The following is a 13,454-nucleotide window of genomic DNA, read 5'->3' on the forward strand; positions in this document are numbered from 1 at the left end:
TACCAGAAGACGAGTGATTTAACAGACTTGTTGACTTGAAATTCTTTCGGTATGAAAGCCTCAGATAATGTCAGATAACATTCTCGAGGTTGGGTTATCGGATTCTTGAACAGACTGATTTGATTTTAAAAAATGTCAGTGTGAAAGCTCCAGTTTACGTGAGATTACATTACTAGAGGTTGGGTTATTGGGAGCTTTGACACATTGGTTGACTTTGAAATCTTTCAGTGTGAAGACCCCAGATCATGTGAGATAACATTACCAGAGGTTGGGGCATTGGGAGCTTCAACAGACTTGTAGACTTTATTTTTTTCCATTTTAAAGGCACTAAAAAAAAAAAAAAAAAAAAAATAGATAAAAATACAAGAGGTTGGCTTACTGGATGCCTCAACAGACTGGTTGACTTTTTTTTTTTTTAGTTTGAAGGCCCAGCATCATGTGAGATAGCATTACTAGAAGACGAGTGCTTTAACAGACTTGTTGACTTGAAATTCTTTCAGTATGAAAGCCCCAGATAATGTCAGATAACATTCTCGAGGTTGGCTTATTGAATGCTTGAACAGACTGATTGATTTTAAAATATTTCAGTGTGAAAGCTCCAGTTTACGTGAGATTACATTACTAGAGGTTGGGTTATTGACACATTGGTTGACTTTGAAATCTTTCATTGTGAAAGCCCCAGATCATGTTAGCCCCTGTACACACGGTCGGAGATTTTGCCAACCAAATCCGTCGGATTTTGTCTGTCGGATTTAGTCCGACGGATTGTGTCCGAAACTGTTGCATACACACGGTCGGGCCAAGTTGTCTGATTTAGCGGTTGCCAAGAACGCGGTGACGTAATTTCGTTACGATGGGACTACATTCAGGCTAGTAGCCAATAGCTTTGATGTAGGAATTTGATCTGAGCATGCGTGGCACTTGGTCCGATCAAAATTCGCTACACATGATCGGATTAGGTCCGACCGGCCCAGTTGGTCGGGAAATATTTCCAACATGTTGGAAAATTGGGTCCGACGGAGATTCGGATGGAATCAGTCCGATGCATACCACAGTCGGATTATCTGACGACACAGTCCGATAAGACGCATTCCGACGGATTCTCCGACCGTGTGTACGCGGCATTAGATAACATTACCAGAGGTTGGGTTATTGGGAGCTTCAACAGACTTGTAGACTTTATTTTTTTCTATTTTTAACAGCATTGGAAAGAAAATAATCAGATAACAATACTAGAGGGTAGGTTATTGGATGCTTTAACAGACTGGTTGACTTTAAATTCTTTCAGTTTGAAAGCCACAGGATAAAGTCAGATAACTTTACTTGAGGCTGGTTTATCAGGTGCTTCAGCAGCCTTGTTGAATTTTTTTTCCTGTGTGAGCAATCTGGATTATGTAAAATAACATTCTCACGTTTGGGTCATTGGGTGCTTCAACAGCCTGGTTGAATTTGAATTGTTTCACTGTGAAGGCTCTGGATTATGTCAGATAACATTCTCGAGGTTCGGTTTTTGGGTGCTTTGACAGCACTGGTTGCCTTTAAATTCTTTCTGTTGGATTAAAACAAAGTGTAGTCTGTTCCAAGATCATTAGTCTCCATCCAACTTCTCACACTGCAGAAAAGAAAACAAATATGATCATTTTATCACATTGAAGATTGTTAGGGCATAACTGCAAGCACTATCAAATAATTTCCAGGGCCACATTACAGCTCAACTAGTATAAAACTCACAAAACTTTTAGTGAGAACTGTCAAGGGCTGCGAGACTGATTTACCAAAGCAGTCATTTTTTATTTAGCTCTTTGATGGTGTGTTGAGTTCAAACCAATCATGTGCATGGGAATTAAAAAATGATCTCCAGGCAAACGGCTAAATACACATATTCATACACATACATATGCACTACTGTGCAAACATTTTAGGCATGTGCAAAAAAATGTTTTAAAATAAAAAAAAGTTTTCAGAAATAGAAATGTCAATAGTTTATTTGTATCAATTAACAAAATGGACAGATGCACACCACTGGGGTCAGGAGTGCACCGCTAAGGTAGTGGACCTTATGGCTGACTGCGGCGGATGGGGCTCTGGGTGGTTCAGGAAAGCAGGTCCTCTGGAGCACTGACACAGATCACACTGGGGGCTAGAGCATGAGATTTCCCAGGGCATGGAGTCTAAACCCCTGTATACACGGTCTGAGATTCTGCCAACCAAATCCGTCGGATTTTGCCCGTCGGATTTAGTCAGACGGATTGTGTCCAAAACTGTTGCATACACACGGTCGGGCCAAGTTGGCGAAAAATCCGATCTTTCAGAACGTGATGACGTAATTTCGTTACGATGGGACTACATTCAGGCTAGTAGCCAATAGCTTTGATGTAGGAATTTGATCTGAGCATGCGTGGCACTTGGTCCGATCAAAATGCTCTACACATGATCGGATTAGGTCCGACCAGCCCAGTTGGTCGGAAAAAATTTCCAACATGTTGGAAAATTGGGTCACACGGAGATTCGGACGGAATCAGTCCGATGCATACCACACACAGTCGGATTATCTGACAACACGGTCCGATAAGACGCATTCCGACAGATTCTCCGACCGTGTGTACAGGGCTTAAGAGCCAGCAGGTGTTCACCAGAGCCCCTAGTGGTGGGGATGGACTTTGCTACAACTGACTCCAGGTCGTGGCCCCCAGGGTCTCCCAGCTCATGGTAGCCTACTAAAGGATAGGGAGGAAGCAGCAGACTGGGACAACAAGGGATAGTCAGGAGATAAGCCAAATGGTCTGGGCAACGAGCAGATAGGGATAGTCAAAGAACATGCCAAAGGTCAGGGTATGAAGCAGACAAGGATAGTCACGAACAAGCCAAGGATGTTAAACAGAATCAGACGTAGATCACACGGCAAGACACACACAGGAAGCCAAACACACAATATTGATCAGTGAGGCCGACTTGCAGTGCACAGGTTAATATAGTGTTCCAAGTTAGAGGCTGGGGTGGAGCCATGCTTGAGAGAAGAATACTTAAGCAGACAGGTGTGAGAGTGCAGGCCCTAAGGCTGATAGAGAACCACACTGTAAGCAGACAGACAGGGCATGAATGTATTACTGCAGATTCATGATAATGGGCTTTGTGGGGGCCAAACCATCACTTCCAGGGCTCCTTATTTTTCTTTATGCTGACATTGGCTGCATGTTTGGGGTAATTTTCCAGCTGCAGAATACATTTGGAAATGGTCACAAGCCTCTCTGATAGGCATGATAGATAAGTATCTGCCTGTATTTTTCAGCATTGAGAACATCAATAATCCTGACCAAATCTCCAACTCCATTTGCAGAAATGCAGCTCCAGACATGCAAGGAACATTTACCATGCTTCACTGTTGCCTGCAGACACTCATTATTGTACCGCTCTCCGGCCCTTTGCCAACAAACTGCCTCCTGCTACAGCCAAATATTTTACATTTTGACTCATCCATGTTTCCATGTCCAAGGTATGGATTTTTGCCCCTCAGTTCTTCCATAAAGACCACTTCTGGCCAGCCTTTTCCAGACAGTAGATGGGTGTATCTGGGTCCCACTGGTTTCCACCAGTTTTGTGCTGATGGCACTGCTAGACATCTTCCAATGTCGAAGAGAAGTAAGCACGATGTTTCCTTGGTCAACCGCTGAGTCTATGGTCCTCAACTTTACCAAGTACTTTGTGCTTCCCTTAAAACAGCACATATTGAAACCCCAGTCTGCTTCAAAATGTTTGCCTGGGAAAGACCTTGCTGATGCAGTATAACTACCTTATGTCTTCTCACTGTGCTCAGTCTTGCCATGGTGCATGACCTGTGACATGAAACTGTTTTCCACAACCTCACCTTAGTAGCAAAATGGCTGTTCCGCAGTTCTGCCTCTCCAGAGAACGATCAGCTGGTCCCGGTGGACATTGCATCCCCCGGACCTGCTAATTTGCTCCCACTGTGTCCAATCGCAGCAGGAGAAGGTCGACGGTGGCGCGCGCCTCACACCCTGTGCATAAACTCATGTACCTGTATATGATTTCATACAGGAGGGCCGCCCTGGCGCAGTATATCTGAGTGAGGCGGTCTATAAGCAGTTAAAGTTTGTGTACGTGTAAAGGCAGTCATCCCAAAACTTTTGGTACTATAGTGTATATCCAAGGGAGCTGTTTTAAATACCAAATAATTTATATTTCACTCCATTCAGTCCAGACATTTGCACAGCTCTGCCACACAGCTTTGTCTGGCAGGGCAGGAGACTTGATTTTTCTCTACTGCAGTAACACTTAAGCAACACAAGTGTCTGTCTCACAATGTTCTGTTTCAAATGCTGCTTTATGCATGGATATACACCTTAGACCCAGTCTGTCTGGGCAGTTTTGTCAACTGCTGACTTGTCACCATCCATAGACAGCCTAACTCTTCAATAAGACACATTGAATCCAGTGCAATTTTACTTCAGCTAATTGCAATACAGAGGATGGTTTTACGGTCCTCTGAAATGTAAGAAGGCAATGATTATCATAAGCCCTGTCTCTGCAAAATACTAAGACTGGCCTAGGCAACATAAAAATAAATGGGGAGAGTGTAGCTATGGCTGAACTAACTAGCACTAAATAGGAGGGGAGGACAGAGAAAGAAACCAAATTGACATAGTAAATGAGTTGTAGTGGTCCAAAACCACCACTAGATGTCAGCATATGCAGAAACATTACATGTAAGTGTGACAGAACACACTGCCTGTTATTGGACAGTCAAAGGTGAAGCAACAATCTGAGTTCATCTCTCTGTCGTTCTGTTAGCACATGAGCACCGCAGAACAACTGAATGGATCTTTGTGCTGCTTCTCTCTCTCTCTGAGCTATGTTGTATAGGGAATTGCAAAAGGCTTATACCAAGTCGAATTCAGGTTTTTACACTAAATGTAATTTAAAGATGTGTTTATGTATTCCTAAAAAAGAGAGAGATGCATTCATTTGTGGGTTTTTTTCCTATCTGCCTGGAGATGAGCTTTAACCACCCCCCGTCTGCCATATAGAAAATGACAGGCGCAAGGTGGCTCTCTTCTTCTGGGATGACGTCATATGACGTCTCACTCTCGCCGTGCTTGTGCGCCGTGTCCCTGGAACATGGCGCATCACCGATCTCTGTAAAGAGCCAATGATGAGGCTATTTACTTATGTGATCAGCTGTGTCAAATCACAGATGATCACATGTAAACAAGGAAATGCCAGTTATCGACTCTCCTATCCTCACACTGACAGAGTGTGAGGAGAGCCGATCAGCAGCATTTCCTCACAGGGGAGATCTGATTATCAGTGCAGCCCCTACAGTTCCCAGCAGTGATGCCAGTCAGTGCCTTCTATCATTGCCCATCACTGTTTCACATTAGTGACCCCATCTAAATTTGTCCCACCCCTTCCTGTCCATTGCCGCCTGCCGCCATTTGATCTGATCCTGTCTGCTAAAAACAGACGGATGGGGGGGGGATCTTTTTCCCCATCTGTCTGGCGGATCAGATGGTAGTCAGATGGAAATAGACAGGTTTTCCGTTTCCATCCAACTGCCCCATAGAGGAGCGCAGGCTGTGTCTGTGTCTGCTCTGCATAGTGGACAGATCCCATGCTGAGCAGGCAGATGCGCTTTACAGAGCATGCCCGTGTTAAAGGGCATGCACTATTTTTTTTTTTGTTTTTATTCCTTTTTTTTTACAACTTTCTTTATTTTTTGTACAGGTGCAATTTCATTTTTTACATTTTTATTATTTATGTAATTTTTTGTTCTTTACATGGGGGGGGGGGGGGTAGCTTTGGAGTGACATTGTGCCACCTATCAGAGCCCATTAGTGCCGCCTATCAGTGCCCATTAGTGCTGCCTATCAGTGCTGCCTATCAGTACCCATCAGTGCAAATCTGTGCCGCCTCATCAGTGCACCCTCATCATTGTCCATCAGTACAGCTTCATCATTGCCCATTAGTGCAGTCTCATCCGTGTAGCCTATCAATTCCCATCAGTGCAGTCTCATCAGTGTAGCCTATCAATTCCCATCAGTGTAGCCTATCAATGCCCATCAGTGCAGCTTCATTAGCGAACATCAGTGAAGGATAAAAATTACTTATTTACCACATTTTATAACAGAAACTTAGAAAAACTTTTTTTTTTAAGTTTTGGTGTTTTTTGCAAAAAAAATTTAACTCAGTGGTGATTAAATATCACCAAAAGAAAGCTCTAGCTGTTTCAAAAAATTATAAAAATGTAATTTGGGTAAAGCGTTGCATGGCCACACAATTGAAAATGGCCCTAGGCAGGAAGGGGGTGAAAGTGCCCAGTATTGAATCAGTTAGTCTGCTTTCACACTGAGGCGCTTTGCAGGCGCTAAAGTGCTAAAAATAGCGCCTGCAAACCAGTGAGAAGTTAAAACTGCCCCACTAGCGGGCGAATAGCGGCGCTAAAACAACGGTAAAGCACAGCTAAATATAGCACCGCTTTACCGCTAGCGCCCGCAACGCTTCAGTGTGAATGTAGCCTTAAAGAATAAGTGCACTTTAAACCACGACTCCAAGTCCCCTCCTTCTACTCACCCCAGCTATATGTTGCCTGGAACCCAGTGCTCTGGACTGACTTGTCCGAGTGGAACTGCAACAGCACCCAGTTCCCAGACGACACTAATGGCGGCATATTCTTGGCCCCACAATACTTGTCCGATACCGAGGTGCCAGATCGAGAGCTGTCCGAGATGGACAAGTAATCATAGACACAATTACGGGAGGACTCCAGTACAAAGGAGATGAAATTCAGCTGTACCTGTCAGTGATAAAAATAATAAATGCCGTTATAAAATTTGAATATTCATGTAGTAGCATTACAATCACAACTGAACTATAAATAAACCATCAAATTATATTTATTTATCTCATCTGAGATTATGTCTATGGTGCTCACCTACAAAATGTCTCTACCCTTTGCCTACACCAAAAAGAGATAAGCAGGGTGTGTGGGTGGTCTGTTACCCTGATTGACAACCCCTGGACTGCAAACTATGAAAGCACAGTGAGATGCAACCAAGAGGAGTTATGCCCCATACACGGTCCGATGGGAACTTTTTGTTGGAAGTTCCGACCGTGTGTAGGCTCCATCGAACATTTTCCATCGGAATTTCCAACACACAAAATTTGAGACCTGGATCTCAAATTTTCCGACAACAAAATCCATTGTGGGAAATTCCGATCGTGTGTACACAATTCCAATCCACATGCTCGGAATAAAGCAGAAGAGCCGCACTGGCTATTGAACTTAATTTTACTCGGCTCGTTGTACGTGTTGTACGGCACCGCGTTCTTGACGTTCGCAATTTCCGAACGACTTTGTGTGACCGTGTGTATGCAAGACAAGATTGAGCCAACATCCGTCGGAACAAATCCATAGATTTTGTTGTCGGAATGTCCGATCGTGTGTACGGGGCAGTAAGTACAAATCTTCTGCTTTCTCCTTCACAGTACAACAATATTTCCTGAACAACATTATTAAATATTATAATAAGTATGATATTAGTACCCTTTATTATTTATTGTGTAGCTCTCAGGCCCTAGCAGGCATTGTGGAGAGCAGGGCCATGGATAAGGGGGTACCACCAGTCCTCCTCCTGTATGGGGCCCAGGCAGCTGGGGGAATTGGATGTAGACAGGAATGGTGATCAGCAAGTGGGGGGGGGGGGGGGGGGAATTACTGGAACCGATCCCCTGTATGGCTCTCTCTGCAGCAGGTTAAAGATGGCTTCTTCTTCTCATCTTCCCGCTGCCTTTCAGCTGCATCAGAGTCATACAGGGGATTAGCTCCAGTAATTGCCCCCTTGGTGCACCCATCATCCCTGTGAACCATTTCTGCATTTTATCCCCATTTTTAGCTGCAGTCCCACAGACTTCTATTAGTTTGTATAATGTTACTGTGTTTTCTGAAAGCACACCAAAGTTGCAGTATAGAGGACATTTGGTGCGCTTTCAGAAAATTTTGTCAAAATGTGTAACCTAATCGAAGTCTGTGGGACTGTAGTGGAAATGGAGTTAAATGCGGGAAAAATCTGCATACACCATCACTGCAACTGAACCCCAGTGCATCAGTGTGAATCAACTTGAGTCCTGGTTCACATATATGCAATGCAGGAATCAGCACGATTCTAGTGCGGACTCCTGCATTGCATGTCGCTTTTTGGAGGTTCACACTGCCCTTTGCAAGCTGCTACGGGGGTCAATGTAAAGTTACTCACATCCCCAGATCAGTTTGCAGATCACAGTGCGAACTGTGAAATGGTGCAGGCATGGGATCGCATAGGTGTGAACACCCATGCGATCCGTTTCCAGTGCAGACCAAAAAAGGGTCCTGCACCATTTTGGAGAGAATGCAATGCGATTTCAGCCATACAGTTTGTATGGCTAAACTTGCATTGCACAGACATTGCATGTGATTTGCACAGCAATGTGGTGCGAATCACATGCAATGTCTGTGATTGCACTAGTGAAAAACATGGCTACAGGAACTTGATGTAGCCATCTATTAGTATCGGCTGGTTAAAAAAAAATGCTTTGAATAGAGTTAATGAAAGATTCTGCTGAAGGACAGCAGAGGAAAGAGGGGGAGAGAAAGATTTGGGAGAGAGAGGGCAGAGTCCGGACACAGTGCTGCAAACTCACTTGGATGTTCCCAGGATGTTCACACTAGCTTCTGTAGCTGTCGGCTACTTTTGTAAACGCTCCCGCCCCCACATTCCTTTCAGACACAGCACATGGGCTGCACGGAGCTTGGATGGACACAGAGGGGAGGGAGGGAGCAGAGCCGATGCAGCCTCTTCCATTTCTGTGGAGGGGGTGGGGGGGAGTTGTACTCGCTGGGCTGTTAGAACGTAATGCACAGCATTGTGTCAAGTACAGCCGACATCCCTATATTTATGCCTGATGGTTCAGTCCACCTGAGCTGGGATCTCCCTGCACACATTGCCACTGCTGCTACCAAGCCTGCCCGTTGTCACTGTTTCATACGCCGTCTGACATCCCCGCAGCGTGTGCCACCCAGTGCGGACCACCCCGCACCCCCAGTTAGTATGCCACTTGCGGGCCCCACTCGGCTGCGGGCCCCATAGCGCCTGCATGGGTCGCTATGGCGGTAGTTCCGCCACTGTTCAGAGACTTCTGACATACTGCATCTCGATAGAAGATACTCTGACATTATTCTATAACATGTATCAAACACAAGGCCGTGAGTGAAATGTGGTCCACCAAGCCATTTCATGTGGCCCTCACACCTCTTATGCAGCTGTGGCACCCCCCTTCATCTCTGTCCCACCTTTGCCCAGTAGACAGCAGCAGAGAGGACAGAACTCCTCCGCCAGATCCTTTGCTTCTCTGTGCAGCCACAGCATCCCCTCATCTCTGCCTCTCCTAAACTCAGCAACTGACTCTGGCCCTCCTCTGGTCCTTCTCCAGACTCTGCACTTTCTGCTTGCAAGGTCCGCCCCAGTTTCTTACTGGCAGCAGCACAAGGTAAGGAGGGTAGACTGTGATGTAAGGGAGGGTGAGAGGCTCTTGACTTCTCATGGTGGGTGGATATTGTCATCTAAAGTAAGGTGGGGTGGGATGCTCTAGACATCTAATCTTACGGATACAACTGGCCCTTTGAGGGCAACCATAATGCTGATGTGGCCCTCAGTGAAATTTAGCTTGACACCCCTGTACTATAACCTTATGCATACTAAATAATATGTGTGGCCCTTTAGGGATGCCAGAGCCATAGTTGAAACATAGGTGAAAATGAGGCTTAGTGTCATGTACCTGGCCTGAGGCTGAATTGACGAGAGGGCTTCCCTTGCAGCTAAGTGCCAAGCACTCCTGAAGGTAAGAACAGGCAATACTAGGTTCACAGAGGCACAGGAGCCATTTATGTAGATCTGCTGAAAGCCGCTTGCAGCACAGCGGAACTGGAAAGCTGACAACTGGTCTATCAGGGCAGGACCTCCATAGCCCCAGGTGTGTAGCAGAACCAAGGCAGCGACCTACGACAAGGTGGCACCCGAGGAATAAGCAGGAACAGGGTGGCAAGAATGGACTGACAAGGCGTAGTCAGGATGGGAGCCAAAGTCATGCACAGGAAGGCAAGCCAGGGAGTATGCAGAAGGGTAGTCAGGAGCAAGCCAGGGTCATGCACTGTAGAGCAAGAGAAACAGAGTCCTTAGAGCATGCCAGGGGCAAAAGCAAGGATCAGGTAGCAAAGTCCAGAGGCAAGCCGGGTTGATAACAGGTAATCCAAAGAATACAAGAAACACAGGAGAATGGAGTACTGGTAAGTGCAGCCACTGACCTTATATAGGGAGTTTGGCGCCAGTTCTGGCAGCAAGTGTTCGTGCGCATGTGTGCATTTATATGCAAACAAGCATGACCATGTAAAGTATTGGTAATTATGCCAGGTCTTTTCCTCAGCACTTGCACGTTTTTATTCTACTGCCTCCTTTTCAGCATATGCTCGTTTTTATTCTGAATAGCACCCTGACACCTGGATACAAATGTTTGGAGGGACAGTCAAATTATCACTGGGCACAATAGCGCCAAACAAAACAGGGGCACACCTAAAAGAGGTTGAGAATCCACAAATGTAATGTCTAATGGGAGCGCCAAACAAACATCCAAGAGTCCATAATCTTTTAATGCTAAAATTAGATCACAGCAGGAAACAGAAAACCTACCATCATTTTAATGGTAGCTTTATTTTAACAGCGAGAAACAGAACAACAACAAAAAAGGTGAGATGAACTCGCACACTTTCACTCCTGCATGCTAGTCCTGATTTCAGCGGCAATTTCACAGACATCTGTGCGGGTTTATGCACAGATATCAATGGAAATGTCACCCCAAAATCGCAAAAAGTAGTACAGAAACTACTTTGTAAAATCAGTGCGGTGCCACAAATGCAGCGTCACACCGATTAGAAGGTGCCATTGCCAGCAATTGCTGCCAATCTGACATGTCAAATCACATGTCAAAACGCACCAGTGTGAACCAGGGCTGAAATAAGTATTTTATCCCTTATTAATCAGCAAGATTTCTGGCTCCTAGTTGTCTTCTATACTGGTAATGACCTGAGATTAGGAGCACTCCATCAGTCTGGGGCTCCATGCAAGATCTCACCATGTGGCGTTTCAGCGTTCATGAGAACCCTGAGGAATTAGCCCAGAACCACATGGGAGAATCGTCATTGATCCCAAGGCATCTGGGACCATAGTCACCAAGAAAACACACTACGTTGTGAAGGACAGAAATCCTGCAGCGCCAGCAAGGTCCCCCTGCTCAAGAAAGCACATGTACAGGCCCGTCTGAATTTCGCTAATGAAAATCTGAATGATTCAGAGGAGAACTGGGTGAAAGTGTTGTAGTCAGATGAGACCAAAATCAAGTTCAACTCACCAAGTTTGGAGGAAGAGGAATGCTGTCTATGACCCCAAGAACACAAAATGCCTCCCCTTCAAACACGGAGATGGAAACATTATGCTTTGGGGGTGTTTTTCTGCTCAGGGGACAGGACAACTTCACTGCATCAAAGGGAAAATGGATAGGGCCATGTATCATCAAATCTTGGGTGAGTACCTCCTTCCAGGGCATTGAAAAAGAGTCATGGACGGGTATTCAAGCATGACAATGACCTAAAACACATGGCCAAGGCAACAAAGGAGTGGCTCAAAAAGAAGCACATTAAGGTCCTGGAGTGGCCCAGCCAGTCTCCAGACCTTAATCCCATAGAAAATATGTGGAGGGAGATGAAGGTTTGAGTTACCAAACATCAGCCTTGAAACCCTAATGACTTGGAGAGAATCTGCAAAGAGGAGTGGGACCAAATCCCTCCTGAGATGTGTGCAATCCTGGTGGCCAACTACAAGAAATGTCTGACCTCTGTGATTGCCAACAAGGGTTTTGCCACCAAGTACCAAGTCACGTTTTGCGAAGGGGTCAAATACTTATTTCGTTCATTAAAATGCAAATCAATTTAAAACTTTTTTGAAATGCGTTTTTCTTGATTTTTTTGTTGATCCGTCTCTCACTGTTAAAATAAACCTACCATTAAAATTATAGACTGATCATATTTTTTATTAGTGGGCAAAGGTACAAAATCAGCAGGGGATCAAATACTTTTTTCCCTCACTGTATATGAGTAAAAAGGAAAGAATCTGAAATTCGATGCTGGTCCAATTTATATTAAAAGTATTGACTCGTCTATGAAAATCCAGACAAATCCATTCTACACGGAGCACACTTTAAAAAGTATATTTTTGAGTCATACTGGCCCAGAACAGCTTTTTTTTTTGTAACAAAAGAAAATAATCATAAAATCCATTGGAAATAATAAAAAATACATATATATAATGGAACTATAATGGAACTAATGGGATCAATTGAACACTATTATAACACTAGTGGAACTATTAGGACACTAGTGGAAATACTGGAATGAATTGTAAAATATTGGTATACGAATGTAACGAATGAAGACTAGCTAAGCACAAAAAACAATGACTTTATTAGAAGGATGTACTGTAGCTATGATAACTGCTTGAAACATTTTTTAATTGCAGTTTTTCTTAATTCTTTTTGATCAGACTTACTCTATGCCCAGACGGTGCCACAATAGACCATACACAATCTGTGGAAGGTAGGTACTTGGTGGGGTACCCCGGAGAGGTCACAACTCCATGCACTTTCGTCTGCATTCCACCACATGCCACTAAAACAATAGATAAAGACGCAGCATCATAAACAGGTACAGATGGATTGATGTGTATACGAGTGAGATCAACTTCATTTAAATAATCATCAGTTTATGCAGCTTTGAGAACTTGTAAATAAATGTGAATGTCGGTGGCTATATTTTTCAAAAATAATATGCATTTCTTGCACAGAGGTAAAATGTATCTTCAAAAAGTTTTTTTGCCAGCGCCCCCATTTTTTTTTTTAAATTTGAACTTCAGGCAAATATAAAAGACACATTTTAATGCAGCTCTGTATTTATTTACAGTGGGCTCAGTAATCGGCACTCAATGGCAGACCCCCTCTATAGTCTGGCACACCTGTTGGTAGGTGCAGCGTGATGCCGTGGGCAGGAAACACAGAGTCCAAGTGCAGTACCAGAAGTTTAGCTGTACGCAACAGGCCTGGCAGTGAGGTAACCTGTCTGGAAACACTTACAAGGTGCTGGGACAGTAGACTGGAGACCCAAAGATGCCACGCAGAGCGGAATGAGGCCGGGCTGGTCTGTACCCAAAGAGGAGGCTTTCCAGAGGATTGGCATGGTCCCTGCACTTTCCCTACTCCTCTGTAACCTTTCTCTGGCTCTAAGTCAGGGGTCTCAAACAGGCGGCCCTCCAGCTGTTGCTAAACTACAAGTCCCCTGAGGCATTGAAAGGCTAGCAGTT

The 13,454-nt window shown here is 44.6% G+C and overlaps 1 protein-coding gene across 1 annotated transcript in view; it reads right to left on the bottom strand.

The window, feature by feature from the left end:
* Window positions 1–414: 414 nt before the first annotated feature.
* LOC143940548 (high choriolytic enzyme 1-like) overlaps window positions 415–13,454 on the bottom strand; it is a 51,786-nt gene continuing 38,746 nt past the window's right edge. The window contains exons 11-13 of the mRNA XM_077462037.1: window positions 12,648–12,766; window positions 6,589–6,811; window positions 415–1,612 (exon numbers count right to left, since the gene is read on the bottom strand). Of these exons, the coding sequence (XP_077318163.1) occupies window positions 1,608–1,612; window positions 6,589–6,811; window positions 12,648–12,766 (347 nt within the window). The 3' untranslated portion in view covers window positions 415–1,607. The remainder of the gene's footprint in view (window positions 1,613–6,588; window positions 6,812–12,647; window positions 12,767–13,454) is intronic.

The sequence above is a fragment of the Lithobates pipiens genome, unplaced genomic scaffold (genome assembly GCF_037356315.1).
Source record: "Lithobates pipiens isolate NorthernLeopardFrog02 unplaced genomic scaffold, aLitPip1_a1.2 Scaffold_10, whole genome shotgun sequence".
Classification (NCBI taxonomy): Eukaryota; Metazoa; Chordata; class Amphibia; order Anura; family Ranidae; genus Lithobates; species Lithobates pipiens.